At 45.4% G+C, this 13,970-nt stretch overlaps 1 protein-coding gene across 2 annotated transcripts in view; it reads left to right on the forward strand.

Annotated features, from left to right (window-relative positions):
* Positions 1 to 13,970, forward strand: part of MAP3K3 (mitogen-activated protein kinase kinase kinase 3) — a 38,323-nt gene that overhangs the window by 18,448 nt on the left and 5,905 nt on the right. Inside the window, exons 8-16 of one of the 2 annotated variants that reach the window (XM_065651041.1) lie at positions 4,396 to 4,529; positions 5,177 to 5,250; positions 6,051 to 6,118; positions 6,355 to 6,447; positions 7,272 to 7,463; positions 8,672 to 8,820; positions 10,549 to 10,680; positions 11,304 to 11,433; positions 12,682 to 12,859. In XM_065651041.1, coding sequence (XP_065507113.1) covers positions 4,396 to 4,529; positions 5,177 to 5,250; positions 6,051 to 6,118; positions 6,355 to 6,447; positions 7,272 to 7,463; positions 8,672 to 8,820; positions 10,549 to 10,680; positions 11,304 to 11,433; positions 12,682 to 12,859 — 1,150 coding nt within the window. The remainder of the gene's footprint in view (positions 1 to 4,395; positions 4,530 to 5,176; positions 5,251 to 6,050; positions 6,119 to 6,354; positions 6,448 to 7,271; positions 7,464 to 8,671; positions 8,821 to 10,548; positions 10,681 to 11,303; positions 11,434 to 12,681; positions 12,860 to 13,970) is intronic. The other variant, XM_065651042.1, reaches the window with a different exon arrangement.

Raw genomic sequence — 13,970 nt, forward strand, 5'->3', positions numbered from 1 at the left:
GCTCCTCAGGACAGCCTCCGGCAGAGTAGACAGAGACAAAGAAGGCATTCAGTAATTCTGCCTTCTCTGTATCTTCTGTCACCAGGGCACCCACCCCGTTCATCAGTGGGCCTACATTGCCTCTAGTGTTAGTTTTATCTGCCATGTATTTGAAGAACCTCTTCCTGTTGTCCTTGACCCCTCTCGCCAGGTTTAACTCTAAGGAGGCCTTAGCTTTCCTAGTTGCCTCCCTACATCCTCTGACAACAGCCTTATATTCTTCCCAAGTGGCCAGCCCCTCCTTCCATGATTTGTAAACCCTCCTCTTCCACTTGAGTTTGCCCAGCAGTTCCCTGTTTAACCACGCAGGTCTCCTGGCTCCCTTCCTTGACTTCCTGCGCGTCGGGATGCACTGATCTTGAGCTTGGTAGAAGCAGTCCCTGAATGTTAACCAACTATCTTGGGCGCCTTTACCTTCAAGCAGCCTTGCCCACGGGATTTCCTCCAGCAACTGTTTGAAAAGGCCAAAGTCGGCCCTGCTGAAGTCCAGGGTTGCAATTCTGCTCGGTATTCTGCTCCCACCACAGGACATTCTGAACTCCACCATCTCATGGTCACTGCAACCAAGGCAGCCCCCCACCTTTACTGCTTCGACCAGACCCTCCTTGTTAGCGAGGACGAGATCCAGCAGCGCACCTCTTCTAGTCGGCTCCTCCACCATTTGCATCAGAAAGTTATCGTCAATGCACTGGAGGAACCTCCTAGACTGAGGCTGGCTGGCTGAGTAGTCCTTCCAGCAAACATCAGGGTAGTTAAAATCCCCCATAACAACCAGAGCCTGTGACTGTGAGGCCGCTCTCAGCTGCCCGTAGAAGGCCTCATCAACTTCCTCACCCTGATCTGGTGGCCTGTAATAGACTCCCACAACAGTGTCACCCCTGCCAGCCTGCCCCTTAATTCTCACCCACAGACTCTCAACTCGCTCCTCAACCGCACCTGGACAGTACTCTATACATTGCAGTTGCTCTCTCACATAAAGAGCAACTCCACCACCACGCTTGGCTGGCCTGTCTTTCCTGAAAAGGGCATAGCCATCCATGACCACATTCCAGTCATGTGAGCTGTCCCACCATGTCTCTGTAATTGCCACCAGATCATAATCTCCTGACCGAACGCAGGTTTCTAACTCCTCCTGCTTATTCCCCATGCTGCGCGCATTGGTGTACAGGCACTTCAGGGAGCGAGCCGAGTACACCGATTTCACCCTAGGGGCCTGGGGGGCCTCCCGGTCTTTATTGATTCCAGTGTGCTGCCCCACTGATGCAAGCCCAGCTACAACCCCATCCCCCTTCAAATCTAGTTTAAAGCCCTGCAAATGAGCCCTGCTAATTCCTGTCCCAGCATCTTTTTACCCCTGTGGGATAAACCTTTCCCACGTATCACTGACCAGACTGGTGTCTTATAAAACCAGCCGTTATCAAAGAACCCAAAGCCCTGCCTGTAGCACCAGTCCCGAAGCCAATCATTTACGGACTCAATTTTTCTATTCCGTCCCACATCATCATCCGAAAATGGAAGGAGGGAAGAGAAGATAACTTGAGCCCCAGACTCTTTCACCATTTGTCCCAAGGCCTTGAAGTCTCTCTTCATTCCCCTCAGACTACGGGATGCCGCTTCCTCCCCATCTGTCTGAAAGATCAGTAGGGGGTAATAGTCCGTTGGGCGCACCAGTTTGGGGAGCGCCCTGGCGATGTCCCTGATCCGAGCTCCAGGTAGGCTACAAACTTCCCGATGCTGAGGGTCAGCTCTGCATATCGGGCCCTCCGTCCCTCTCAGAAGGGAATTGCCTACCACAATTACCCTTCTTTCTTTTTTATCGGAAGCAGTCTTGAGGCGTGGAGTCGATCGCCTCTTCCTATGTGACTTCGTAGGTGGCCCTTGCACCACATCCCCACCTACATCTTCTTCAATATCCAGGGCCTCAAACCTATTACGGAGGGGCACCTGGGGAAGCAAAGCAGGTAGGGGGGGGGGTTGCCCGCGACGCCTAACTGGAACTCGCTTCCAACCCTCCTCAGCTGTTTGGCCCCCTACTTCTGCCCGACAGTGACAGGGCAGGGGCTCTCTCAAATCCTCCCTCTCTGCCCGACAGGGCAGGGGGTCCATCACCTTATGGGGGGTTCCTCCTTGGGGCCTTTCTGCCTGGAAACAAACAAAGAAGTGCTGAAAGCTTGCGAAGTACGTGACTGAAACTGGGACAAAAAGAGTTTTCCCATCCCTTCTAGTTTGAAGTTAATGTGCATTAAAAAGAGCAACATTCCTCAGTCCTGTGAAGAAGGCAGAGGTATCCACACACATCTGAACGCCGTGTTTCTTTTTTCATGGACAAATTCAGCGCCAACAATATTTTATTTAAAAAAAAAAAAAAAAAATCTTTCTCCTTTATTGGCATTCTAAGGTATCCAAATAATGATGCCAAAGCTAACAGACTGTACCGAGTGTCTGTCGTGGGTAAACTGGATAGTAATAAGGGGCCCCTTCTGCATCCCAGTTGTACAGACTCTTTCCTCTTATCCCAGCTCGTGGTGCCTTCTGATTAGCCCGTCATCAGGAAAGCGTTGGTTTTGTTTTCTGAACATGGCAAAGTACCAGACTGTTAAATTATGAACAAGTCCAGAAGACTTCTGGTTCTGTCAGAGGTCTGATGGTAATTTGGCAATAGCTCAGTCTTGAGCAATTCTTTCTTCCTTCTCTTCTCCTGTCTTTGGTTTGGAAAAGGAGCATTCCCCTGTTTCCCGGTGTTCCAGGCATAGAGACTTTCCTATTCATACCGCATCGTGCAATGGAAGTCGAAAGTGGCTTTTTGCCTGCAGGAGATACATCTGTGTAATTCCCATCTCCTAAAGAGGACAGGCCTCAAACCTGCTGTCACCAGTTCGGAGGTTTGGAAGTAAAGATAACTTTCATTTAAAAAAAAAAAAAAAAAAGTTGCAAAGCATTCTGGCAGCGCTTGTGTTTTTTTCCACTCACTTCCTTTGATATACATTGATTTAGTGCCGACTTCCCTTTCCTGCCCAGCGCCGCTGGCCTTTCCACAATAGCGGCTGGGCCGGTGCCAGCGGGACTCGGGCTCCCTTTGGCCGCGGCATCGGGTCGGAAGGAGTGAAAGTGTGCGGCCCCCGAGCACGTTTGCTTGTTTATCTCCGCGCCAGTTGGCTCATCGTGTCACGTGAGCCCCTTGGAAAATCAGGTAGTAGCTCTAAGCAACAAATTTATATGTATTTTTTTGCATGTAGTTCGCCCTCCCATGCACTAAGCCATGGCAGCGTTGGGTCTTTTTTCTTCTGCAGTCCTCCGATTTGGTTTTCAATTTGCTTCTTCCCATGTGTGCCTTCGTTCTTTATTACAATAACTCCTCGAGAAAATATTTTCCTTGGGAGAGGATTTGCTGATCTTCATCCATCTTTCGTAGCACCTGGGTACACACAGTTAATTAAAGACAGCGTCGTAAAGAGCGCAGCTTGAGACTGTCTCTGCCTTCATGGGTGACCTTGGCTGGACCACAGCATTTCTTGGAGCTCACGGTGTGATTTGGGAGCTGCAGGTGCATCAGTCATTGCAAAAAGTATCGTCATCTTTGAGATTCGCAAGGAAAAAATAAATCCTATGGGTGAAGTTTCAGTAGGTAGCACAACAGAAACTCTTTGGGTAGTACTGTCAACAGATGAGTAAAATATTTTTCTCATTCTTTGGCCCCTAAATGTACCTTCTGTCCATCTAGCTATCTCAACTAATTAACAGAAATTGCAAAATTGACCTCCACGTGTTCTTACCCAAACTAGTCATACAGTTCCACTTTTCACACAGTAAAATATTGGGGTTATATCCAAAGGTAACTGTGCTCCCATGGGATGCTGAAATTGCTCAGTGTCAGTATGATTAGCTCAGCTGATGATGACTAGCAGGGACAGTGCTGCCACTCAGGGTATAATAAATGGTACTAGTTGAGGCAAACTTATAACCAAGGCAGAAAATCGGTTGCCCTGACAAGTGTTTTTAGTGGAGATTAGTGGTGAAGTTCATGTCCAAAAGCCAGAGATTCCTGGAGTCTTCTGCCTTCCCTGAGATGCTGAACTTATGTTCAGAAGGTTGAACAGAACAGGTTAAAAGTCAGGAACTGCTCTGTTAGGAGCTTCACCAATAACCTCGTAGCGTCTAAAATGATAATAGAGATGCTCACTGAACAATTTGCTTTTTGACACGACACCTCCTGGTTCCATTTCTGTCCAGACTGCAAGATTCACTCCAGAATTGATCACAGAGGTCTAGCGTTAGAGGTGAACATTTGGATTTTGTGTATGTGGAGCCTCATTTCAGTGAGCATAAATATCAAAACTGCCCTTCTTTCTGGCCCAGGTTCCCAGAACACAGGCCGAAGTTCCCCGCCTCCTGGCTACGTTCCGGAGAGGCAGCAGCGCATCGCTCGCCAGGGTTCCTACACCAGCATCAACAGCGAAGGCGAATTCATCCCAGAAACCAACGAGCAGTGTGTAAGTACAAGCATTAGCATGGAAAAAAAATATAAGTCCACGTGTTAAGGCACTCGCTGCTGCTCTCTGGGCTCTCTTTTTCACTGCAGAATATTTACTAGCTGTAGTTGCATTAACACCTACCTGTGTTTGTTTAAACAGTGCTTCAGGCTTGTTTTAAGTTCAGAGCCTTTGTTGGGCTGCCAGAAGCGGTTACCATGCACGTTGGGCATCGTCTCTCCGCCTCTGAATGAGCAATTTTGGTGTGCATTGCACATGTGTGCTCAGGTTTCCTATTTCCAGGTTCCTGTGACCCTCTTGCATTTGAAGCTGCGCTTTCCATTCAAAAACTAGGAAGCAAGGCCAAAGGGCAACGTGCAGGTGGCACCAGCAGAGATTCTGTTCCTGGAGTCGCTTGGGATCAAAACGCAGCACAAGGCTGACCTAAACTTTCGTTTTCACAGCAGAGTCCTTTGACACCTAAAGCACTGGCTCAAGTTTTCTCTCCTTAACAATTTCTGGGGGAGATAAAGGAAAAATGTACGTTCTGAATAGCTTTCGACTCCACTTTTCATCTGGACGTCCTCCAGGACTCTGATCCTCTTGCACATCCTCTGTCAGGCATTGCACGGAACTGATGTTGCCTTGTGATTTCTTCTGTGTTGCAGATGCTGGACCCTCTAAGCAGCGCAGAAAACTCGGTGTCAGGAAGCTGTCAGTCCTTGGACAGGTCAGGAGACAGGTACAAATGTACAAGCTGGTAGGAACTTATCTGCTCAAATCAAAATGCCAGTTGGACTTATGCAAAAGTCTGTTTTCCATCTCATAAATTTTACTGGAGAGAAACAAACTCATTTCCTACCTATATTCCAATATATTTTTTAGAGAGAATTAACTACATCTTCAGGCTGTTCTATTTTCTGGCAAAACCATACAGTGACAAACTGGTGCTTTGGTAGCTCTACATTATAAATACAAAGTTCTAAAGCGTGCTGTCTGTGTAGATCCTAGACTCTGAGAAAAATCTGTCTGCGGGGTATTTAAATCTCTTTTAGACAAGACTCTACTTGTTCATTTTAGGAAAAAAAAAAGCAACAACATATTCCAAGGTTACAGAAATATATCATTACACTAGATTCCTATGTCCTGCAAAATATAATATTAGTTCCAAAGGTAAATAGAGGGGCTCTTCCTTTGAAGAGTTTGCCATAAGCTGATGCTTTAAATCTCTTTCTTCCCTTTGCTGTTGGTGTTGCTTGAGGTGGTGCTGGGCACCTGTAATATTGGGCCTCAGCGTGTTTTTAAGTCTCAAACCAGAGGCTGGAGAACCACTGAAAAATAGCACAAACCGAGCAGAAATGTCTGCCCGCGTGGGGAAATAGTCTGATTTCAGCTTTGTAGATGTAGTGTGAAATTATTGCAGGGACACGGATTTGAGAATCACCGTTACCGATGTGCAAATACATTGGCTTTTATTTAAAGTCCTTGTAGGTTTGACTCCAATAGATTGCAAAACTTAGTCTTGCATTCTTTCTTTAATAGTCCTTCTTTCCGGAAGTCACGGATGTCAAGGGCACAAAGCTTTCCTGATAACAGACAGGAGTTCTCAGGTATGTCAGTGTCAGGTATAAATATTTGATCCTGACATTTTCTGCTGTTTGCTGGCTACCCTCCACACTTACTGGGATTGTATAAATAGAAGAACTGGGGATATGTGGGTTGAAAAAGCTATGAAGTTATTGATTACTCACCTCTGTCTAAAAAAACTGCTGTTACAGGAAAATTCTGTCTTTAGAACATATACTTTTTGAAGGAACCTCACTATTTTCCCTGCACCTCCTTCCAGACCGCGAGAATCAGATCTACGACAAAGCGGGGAAAGGTGGGACCTACCCTCGGCGCTACAATGTCTCCATGCAGCACAAGGACTACAACGATGGTGAGTTGTTTTCACACCTTCGATTCCAGGCTTGAAAAAGAAGGTGAGGCAATGGCAACCCCCAGGGACATGCGTAACTCCCAGCTGAAGGGTCTGGACGTGCCCTGGTCCTTGCGGCCGGCGCTGGAGTTAACGCTGCCACGTGTGATGACACATTTTCATTGCAACCCACGACGGCTGTTTGAAATTCTTAGTTTATTTTGCCCTTTTTGGTGATACCCAGGCTGAACAGTGACTGTGAGGGTTGAGCAGTGGACGTAGTTGTTACTCTTGGGGATATATAGTGGGTTCCTACCTCAGGGATTCATTATGTTTTGCTAACTCACAATGCAAACTTGCTTCTGGGTCTTCTAAAGATACCGCTGACTTAAAGAATTGCATCTCTGCTAGTCAGATAGCTCTGTGGAAATGAGATTCTCAGAGTTCCATCAGAGGCACGATCTTTGTTTGTCACTCTTATTTGCATGTTATCCAGAGAGATACTCCGTCTGTGTGGTTGTTAACAAGCCTTGGAGCTTGTGTGACTGCCTGTAATCCAGATTTTTGCTTTGGAAGGCAGATTTAGATCTTGCAGTACTGCACTGAGGGCATTACAAAGTGTTCTCTCCCTTCTACTTTGGGGACAATCCAAAGCTGTACTGAACTCAAGCAACATCACCCCTGAACTGTTATATTTTTGCATCTTGCCTGTTTGGCAGTAGATTCTGCTCAACGAGAAAAGACCAGAACATGTATTTTTCTCTCCCTTCTCTTCATTGCTCAACCTTCAGCCATTACCTTCCACTTGTAAGCATACTATTTAGAAATTTAACTCTTTTCTCCAGGCCGGAGGACATTTCCCCGGATACGGCGTCACCAAGGGAATCTTTTCACCCTGGTCCCTTCAAGTCGTTCCTTAAGCACCAACGGAGAGAACCTGGGCCTGGCGCTGCAGTACCTGGACCCGCGGGGACGCCTGCGGAGCGCGGACAGCGAGAACGCCCTTGGTGTGCAGGAGAGGAACATTCCCACCAAATGTAAGCGCTCACCCCATGGTCACTGGGGTTACAGGCAAGAAGAGACTGAATTCCAGACCCAATATTTTGCCGTAACTTCATTTTAAGCTGTTCAAAACCACATAATTACATGGCTGTGTGTTGAGATGGATCTGTCTCACCTACAAGACAATCCTCTTTTTCTTCTAAGAATGCATAGTCTTGCATTTGGAGCCAGCTTTTGCTTTAGGAAGCATTGGAACTTCAGCAAAGAAGTAAAAAAAAAATGTTGATTGGATCTAGATGTTCTACAGGGTTCTCAAGAGTCAGGCAAGCTTGTTTATTTTCACGATACATTAATGTTGTTGTCAGGCTTGTGGATTGTGTTTATTTTACTAGTTAAGGGCTGTATTTATTTCACTTGCTCCATAGGAGAAAGATTTACTTCTGTATTAATAGCATTCCTGGGTTCTTTTTTTGGGGACTTTACATTATCAAAAAAAAGAAATGGAACATAAATCATTACTGATGAACATCAGATATCCCTGTAATTTAAGGATTGAAATGAAGACATAAATGCAGCAGACTAAGCAACACACTAAAACACTGACTGGCAGTAAATCTGATTAAATTAGCCATGGCAAAGCTAATCTCTCAGCTCTTCTGTATTTTCACACTGTCCAGATGGCTGGTTCTTTTGTTTTTAAAGTTTCTTGTTAGATACAACGTAATTAGATGCATTGCACTGCATGAGTCTGGTAGGATCATGTTCAAAGTTAAAGCTGAAGTGCTGGTCTTTGTGTAATATGTTTTGGTATGAAGTGCATGCTGGAAAATTGGGCTCAAGTGTAAATCTCTGGGTCAGGATGTTGCTGCTTGTGCAGTAGAACAGTGAAAACTCAATTCCCTGCTATTTCCTGGTGCTGTTTAATTGCTGCCCCATCTCGTAAGATAATGATGTAGAATCCACCCTGCTGGTGGAATGAAATGTCATCACCCTCATAGAATAACTTGTCTACGGTCTATCTTTCCAAAATGTTTTGTAGTTTTCTTTTTAATGAGACACTGGTCAGCAGGTCCTGAGAGTCCAAATGGTTGGATTCTGTTCCAAGTTCTGACACTGGGAGAGTCCCTCATGTCTGTTTTCTTCAACTGCAAAACATCCGTTTCAAGGGATTGATCTTTGAAACGATCGCCATTATCTTGAAAAAGTATAATGAAAAGAAAAATCGTTACTGTTCTTTTTTTAGCTCCGAGTGCTCCGATAAACTGGCGACGAGGAAAACTGCTGGGCCAGGGCGCCTTTGGTCGCGTGTATTTGTGCTACGACGTGGACACAGGCAGAGAACTTGCGGCTAAGCAGGTCCAGTTCGACCCAGAGAGTCCCGAGACAAGCAAGGTAATTCTCATCGCAGCTTCTAAAACTTGCTGTGCAGACTTTGAGATCCTGTCAAGGGCCTGTATGTCTGTCCTCGAAAGCTGGGATCTTACTTGGTTTGTACTAGGGTTTCAAGTCATGTGGAGAGGAATAAGAGTCACTTAAAAATTACTTTTCCGTCTTATTAACTTCAACCTGAAACTAAAATCTGTTTTCTGGCTTCGTTTTTGGCTCTGCCTTCTCAGCTTTGTGGTTTGTTGCCAGGTTACTTGAGGAATACTAGACTGCCCTGTGTTCCTGGGTAGACATGGATGCGGATGAAACTAAACCCAGAAAGAGTAGAACTTTTTCCTTTTTTAAACAAAAAAAAAAAGCTGCACACACTTGCAAAACCCCCTTTCTGGGTTTATATGGTAGGTCCTGTATCGAGTGTATTAATTACTGGTCTCTGCTTCTGAATTCTCCCTGTCCTTAAAACAAACCGAACGGTGGTGTGTGAATTAATCAAGAACAGCAATGTGACAACACGTGAGAAATAGTGGAGATGGGAAGGGGCACCTTGAAATTATAGGCTGGCACGACTCCCTGCGCAGTGGATGCAGCTGGAGTGGCTGTTCGGTTCTTTGCTCGTGTTTTAACAATGTACCGGTTTGCCAATATTCAACAAATTCACTTTGATCTGGAATAACTGATCCATGAAGATTTAATTATTCTGATTTTATGAGACATTGGTGCCAAGAGAAGCCCTAACTTGGTGCGTTCTAAGTTACACTGTGTCTCTGTTGTAAATCAGACGGTAACTCTGAGCCAAGGAAGAACAGGCTGGAATATATTTTGCAGGCGCTAAAACTCCAAACCTTAAACTATCAGTTGGGCAAATTAAGCGACTTCCTCTGGTTCTATGTGTAACTGGGACTAATTTTGGGGAAACCATCATTCCTTTTTCCATAAATCCTCATGCTCTGGTACCTTTGATGTTCAGCCTGTTCGTTCTCTGGATTCGGCAAGAACCTGATACTTTTCCTGGGCAGCAAACATCTCTGATTCAGTCTGAAATTGTTGGCTTTTTGCCTTTGCGCTGTGATACCCTGTTGTTTGTGGCAGGAGTAAAGCAGAGAATCCGTTTCAGGTGCGTAGCTGCAGGTTCTTTGAAGTAAATGAGAGAGGAACTTGTTTCTGAGGTTGATTCAAGTAAAATCATCAGTGTGATTCAGAACAGAACTGGCTGACAAAAGAATGTTTTGGAATCAGTACCTGTAGTCGTGCTCTGTAATGGGTTGGGGTTCCTGCAGAGGGTTCCTGGCAATTCTGTAAGTAGATTCAGAGCTTTTTGCAATTTTTAATTTTTTTTTTATTTTTTAATTGAAAGTAACACTCACTGCCCTCAGCTTGGTGGTGAGAGGTAAGGTTATATCTGTGTGTAAAGGATGCTTGCCACCAATTTGGATGAAGGCATCCAGCTGACAGAATCAAGACAAGAAACAAAGTTTTTTCTGGTACTAAATCCACAGATGATGCTGCCTGTGTTCTATCAAAGCTTCTGCACCAATACTTGCCCAGTTGTTCTGCAGTAAGGATTAATGTGACACATGGGTCGTGTTTGCCTTTTCCAAGAAACAGGTGAACCAGTGCCATGGATTAGACTTCTGCACTGTTGTAGTGGTCTTCTCCTGCCATAACATGGACAAATTGATTGGGATGGAGTATTTCCTGGGGCCAGAACCTTATTTTCTCTTTCAACATCCGTAGGAAGTGAGCGCCCTGGAGTGTGAAATTCAGCTGCTGAAGAATCTCCAGCACGAACGTATTGTTCAGTATTACGGCTGCTTACGGGATCGAGCGGAGAAGACCTTGACCATCTTCATGGAGTACATGCCTGGGGTAAGAGCTGACACGAGCAGCACAGTCGCAGATCACAAAGTGAGATGGGTGGTTTTGTTAGTGGGTTTATTACTTGCTGTGATTACTTGAACTATGTAATCCAGTTGATTACTCTTAGGTATGCCCCTTTCCCATACTGGCTTTATAATGCCACCGCTTGCTTTTTATTTATGCTCTTCGTTTTGTTTTATTTTGTTTTCTTAAGTGTCTTGTACTTGAAATACATTCTCTTCGTGAGTCACTAAAGCCAGTTCTTTTCTTCAGTCTAAATTTGTTCTACCAAAGTCCTTCAAAGGACTTGGGCCAACTTGTAAACCGGGCTAGCTGAATTAGCAGAGTCATATCGTACAGCAAATTAGGCTCAAGCTGACCCTGCAAAAAGGGAGACTTTTGACCCCAATCAGTCTGCTGAACTATTAAGCTGTGCCCTTAATTTCTTAAAAGGGGTTTCATAGGGCAAGATGCTCTGAGAGCCTCACAAAAAGGCTTTAGAAGAGGCCAGAATTCATTGCTCAGCCGGTTGCATGCATTACACAGTCACAGCTCGCAGGAATTGAATGGAGACTGCGAGATTTGTGGTTTGTTCTTTCTTTGCTGATCCCTTCTGTTTGCTTTTGGTGCAGGGGTCGGTGAAAGACCAGCTGAAGGCGTACGGTGCTCTCACGGAAAACGTCACTCGGAAATACACTCGCCAGATTCTCGAGGGAGTCTCGTACCTTCACAGCAACATGATTGTGCACAGGGACATCAAGGGTGAGATCAGCTGGTGATTTATGTGTATAGCATTGCTAAAGAAACTCTGAAAAAAGAAACCAAGTGTTAAGAAAAGAGCTCCATGCCTGCTCTTGGCAATTCTGCTTACCGCAGGCTCTCGTGACTGTCCTGCCTCCTCTGGGTAAGCAACCCCCAGCCTTCCATGTAGAGCTGCTGGGATTAGTCCTTAATCTTCCTCTTCCCAATATAACCCTGTGGAGCCAACCAGTCTCCTGAAGAGTTAATGTCAACAGATGTGGCAGACACCACACGCATTTTTCTGTGCTCTAGAGGGACCAGGAGAGTTGCTCGTTGCAGGAAAAATACCCTCTTGTTCCTGCCTCTAAATCTTCATTGCATCCCCTCTAGGCTGGCAAAGAGAAATGAGCTGCTGATTCTTGAATAACAGAAACAGAAAACCTTGTGTACTGCTCACGTGATGCTCTTTACCAAATTTTTTCCTACCCGGTGGGTTAATGACTAGTTTGCACCCAACTAAGCCAAACTGTTAACTTGCCTGCAGGGTGCTGGATGGACAGGCTTGTTATTCTGAATTCAGCTCTTCCAGTGGGGAAGTGATAAAGCACAAGTGCATTTTATTTGAGGGCAGGAGTATTTCAGAGGCACATACTGGTTAATGGCAACACAGTATTCTTGATCTTATCATGGCTTTGGAGAAAGAGTTGGTTTTGGTGTCTAAGCCTTAGTTTTGGTCCACATACAAGCTGAGCTCTTCAGTTTGCTTTTTTCCCCTGGTGCTTCATGTTCAGGACCTCTGACCAAGTAAAGTGGAGATTGACTTGTTTATTGTAAGAGTTCAAAGCAGTTTAATTAGCTACATCTGTTACCCAGCTGACCAGAAAGCAAGGGTTCTACTCGCCAAAGCAGCATCTCAATAAAATCCTCTCCTACCCAGCCATGTCCTATGTGAGCCTGGGGCCCTGCATAGACTGAGCTGTTTACAGACAGAGGAACAATGCTGGTGCTGACTCAGCTCTCATTTCCCTTCCCCCTTCACTTCCTTGTGTTTTTCCCCTGAAGTTTTTCCCATTTGCAGCCATTAGCAATTGGCTTGTCTACAGCCTGAAATAAAGAAATGATGTTTAGCAGGTCACCTGAGGATTAATGGGGGGAAAAGCCATACCATGAGCATGGGTATTTCTGGGTTGGATATCAGCTCTGGAGGCTGCGGATCCAGCAGCTGGATTGCATGAAAACAGCTGTCTCAATTCTTTTTTTCTTGTCCAGGAGCCAATATTCTCCGTGACTCTGCTGGGAATGTGAAGCTTGGGGACTTTGGGGCCAGCAAACGGCTGCAGACAATCTGTATGTCTGGAACAGGCATCCGCTCTGTCACTGGCACACCGTATTGGATGAGCCCAGAGGTGATCAGCGGAGAAGGCTATGGAAGAAAAGCAGACGTATGGTGAGGCTTTAACTTTCTGCCCCTTGATCAAGTTACAGCCTTTCTGGAGCGAGATAAGACATACAAATTCTGTCATCCATATATCCAAAGTCAGGTTTTGCCTGGATCAAAAGCGAGACCAGTTTAAGGTGAAGTAGTCGATTTGGACTCAACACATGACCTTTGCAATGTCAACACACAACTGCTCATTTAGCTTTTCAGGAACAATTTCCACTCATTCCTGCCTCAAACTGAGCCGATTTTCTGGTTTCTGACTTTTTCTGGTGCGAGGTTTCCATCCTTTTTGTATCCCTTTTAAGAGAGAATGAAGGTTGTTTAGAGAGTGTCCATTCATTTTGCTATAAAATGAGAGAGATGCTTGTAACACTGTGGAAATGAAAGGAATAGAATTTGGGTATGTTGACAGAGCTTTAAAGGAAAGATGCCCAAACCTGGAATAACACAAAAGAGACAGGTCAGATCAGAGGTGAACTGAAGTATGCATGAATGGAAACTGGAGTCGTGCTATTATTGGCATAGCCAAGAAACAGCCTTTATCGAAAGGAAAAAGCAAAATGGTCCTGTGTCAACATGTTCGTTTTGGAGGCCTTAAAAAGGTGAGATTATAAAACTAAACACAACTACCAAAGGTGTGTTTGTCTCCACAGTAAAACAAGGTAAATGCAGTTTCCTGTACAAGCAGTGAGTGGAAACAAGAGCTGAAATTTGTCTCATATGCAAAGAGTTAAGTTCTGGATACTCTCCCAGTTGAGATGCTTGGGGAAAGAATGGAGCACGTGCCCTTCCCCCTGGGTCGGTGCAGTTGTGGATTTCCTCTTGGTGCTGACACGGGTCCGTTCCCATCAAAGAGATGCTGCCGTTGGCCGGGCTCCAGTTCCTACAATCCCCATCATTATTTCAGGGGGTCAGAACTTTCCAGTGCAGCGTTAGTCCCGGGGTGGATGCGTATGGCCGAGAGGCTCAAAGACGTAACAAATCTTGCCACCTGGCTTTCCGCCACTGCTGCAGGCCCCTCTCCAATTTTCTTTTTCCTAAATAGCAGAATATGTGAGCTATTTGTTATTGCTGGAGTGACTTGACATGAAAAACATTCCTGCTGTTTGCTGAATAT

Source organism: Caloenas nicobarica, chromosome 24 (genome assembly GCF_036013445.1).
Source record: "Caloenas nicobarica isolate bCalNic1 chromosome 24, bCalNic1.hap1, whole genome shotgun sequence".
Taxonomy (NCBI): domain Eukaryota; kingdom Metazoa; phylum Chordata; class Aves; order Columbiformes; family Columbidae; genus Caloenas; species Caloenas nicobarica.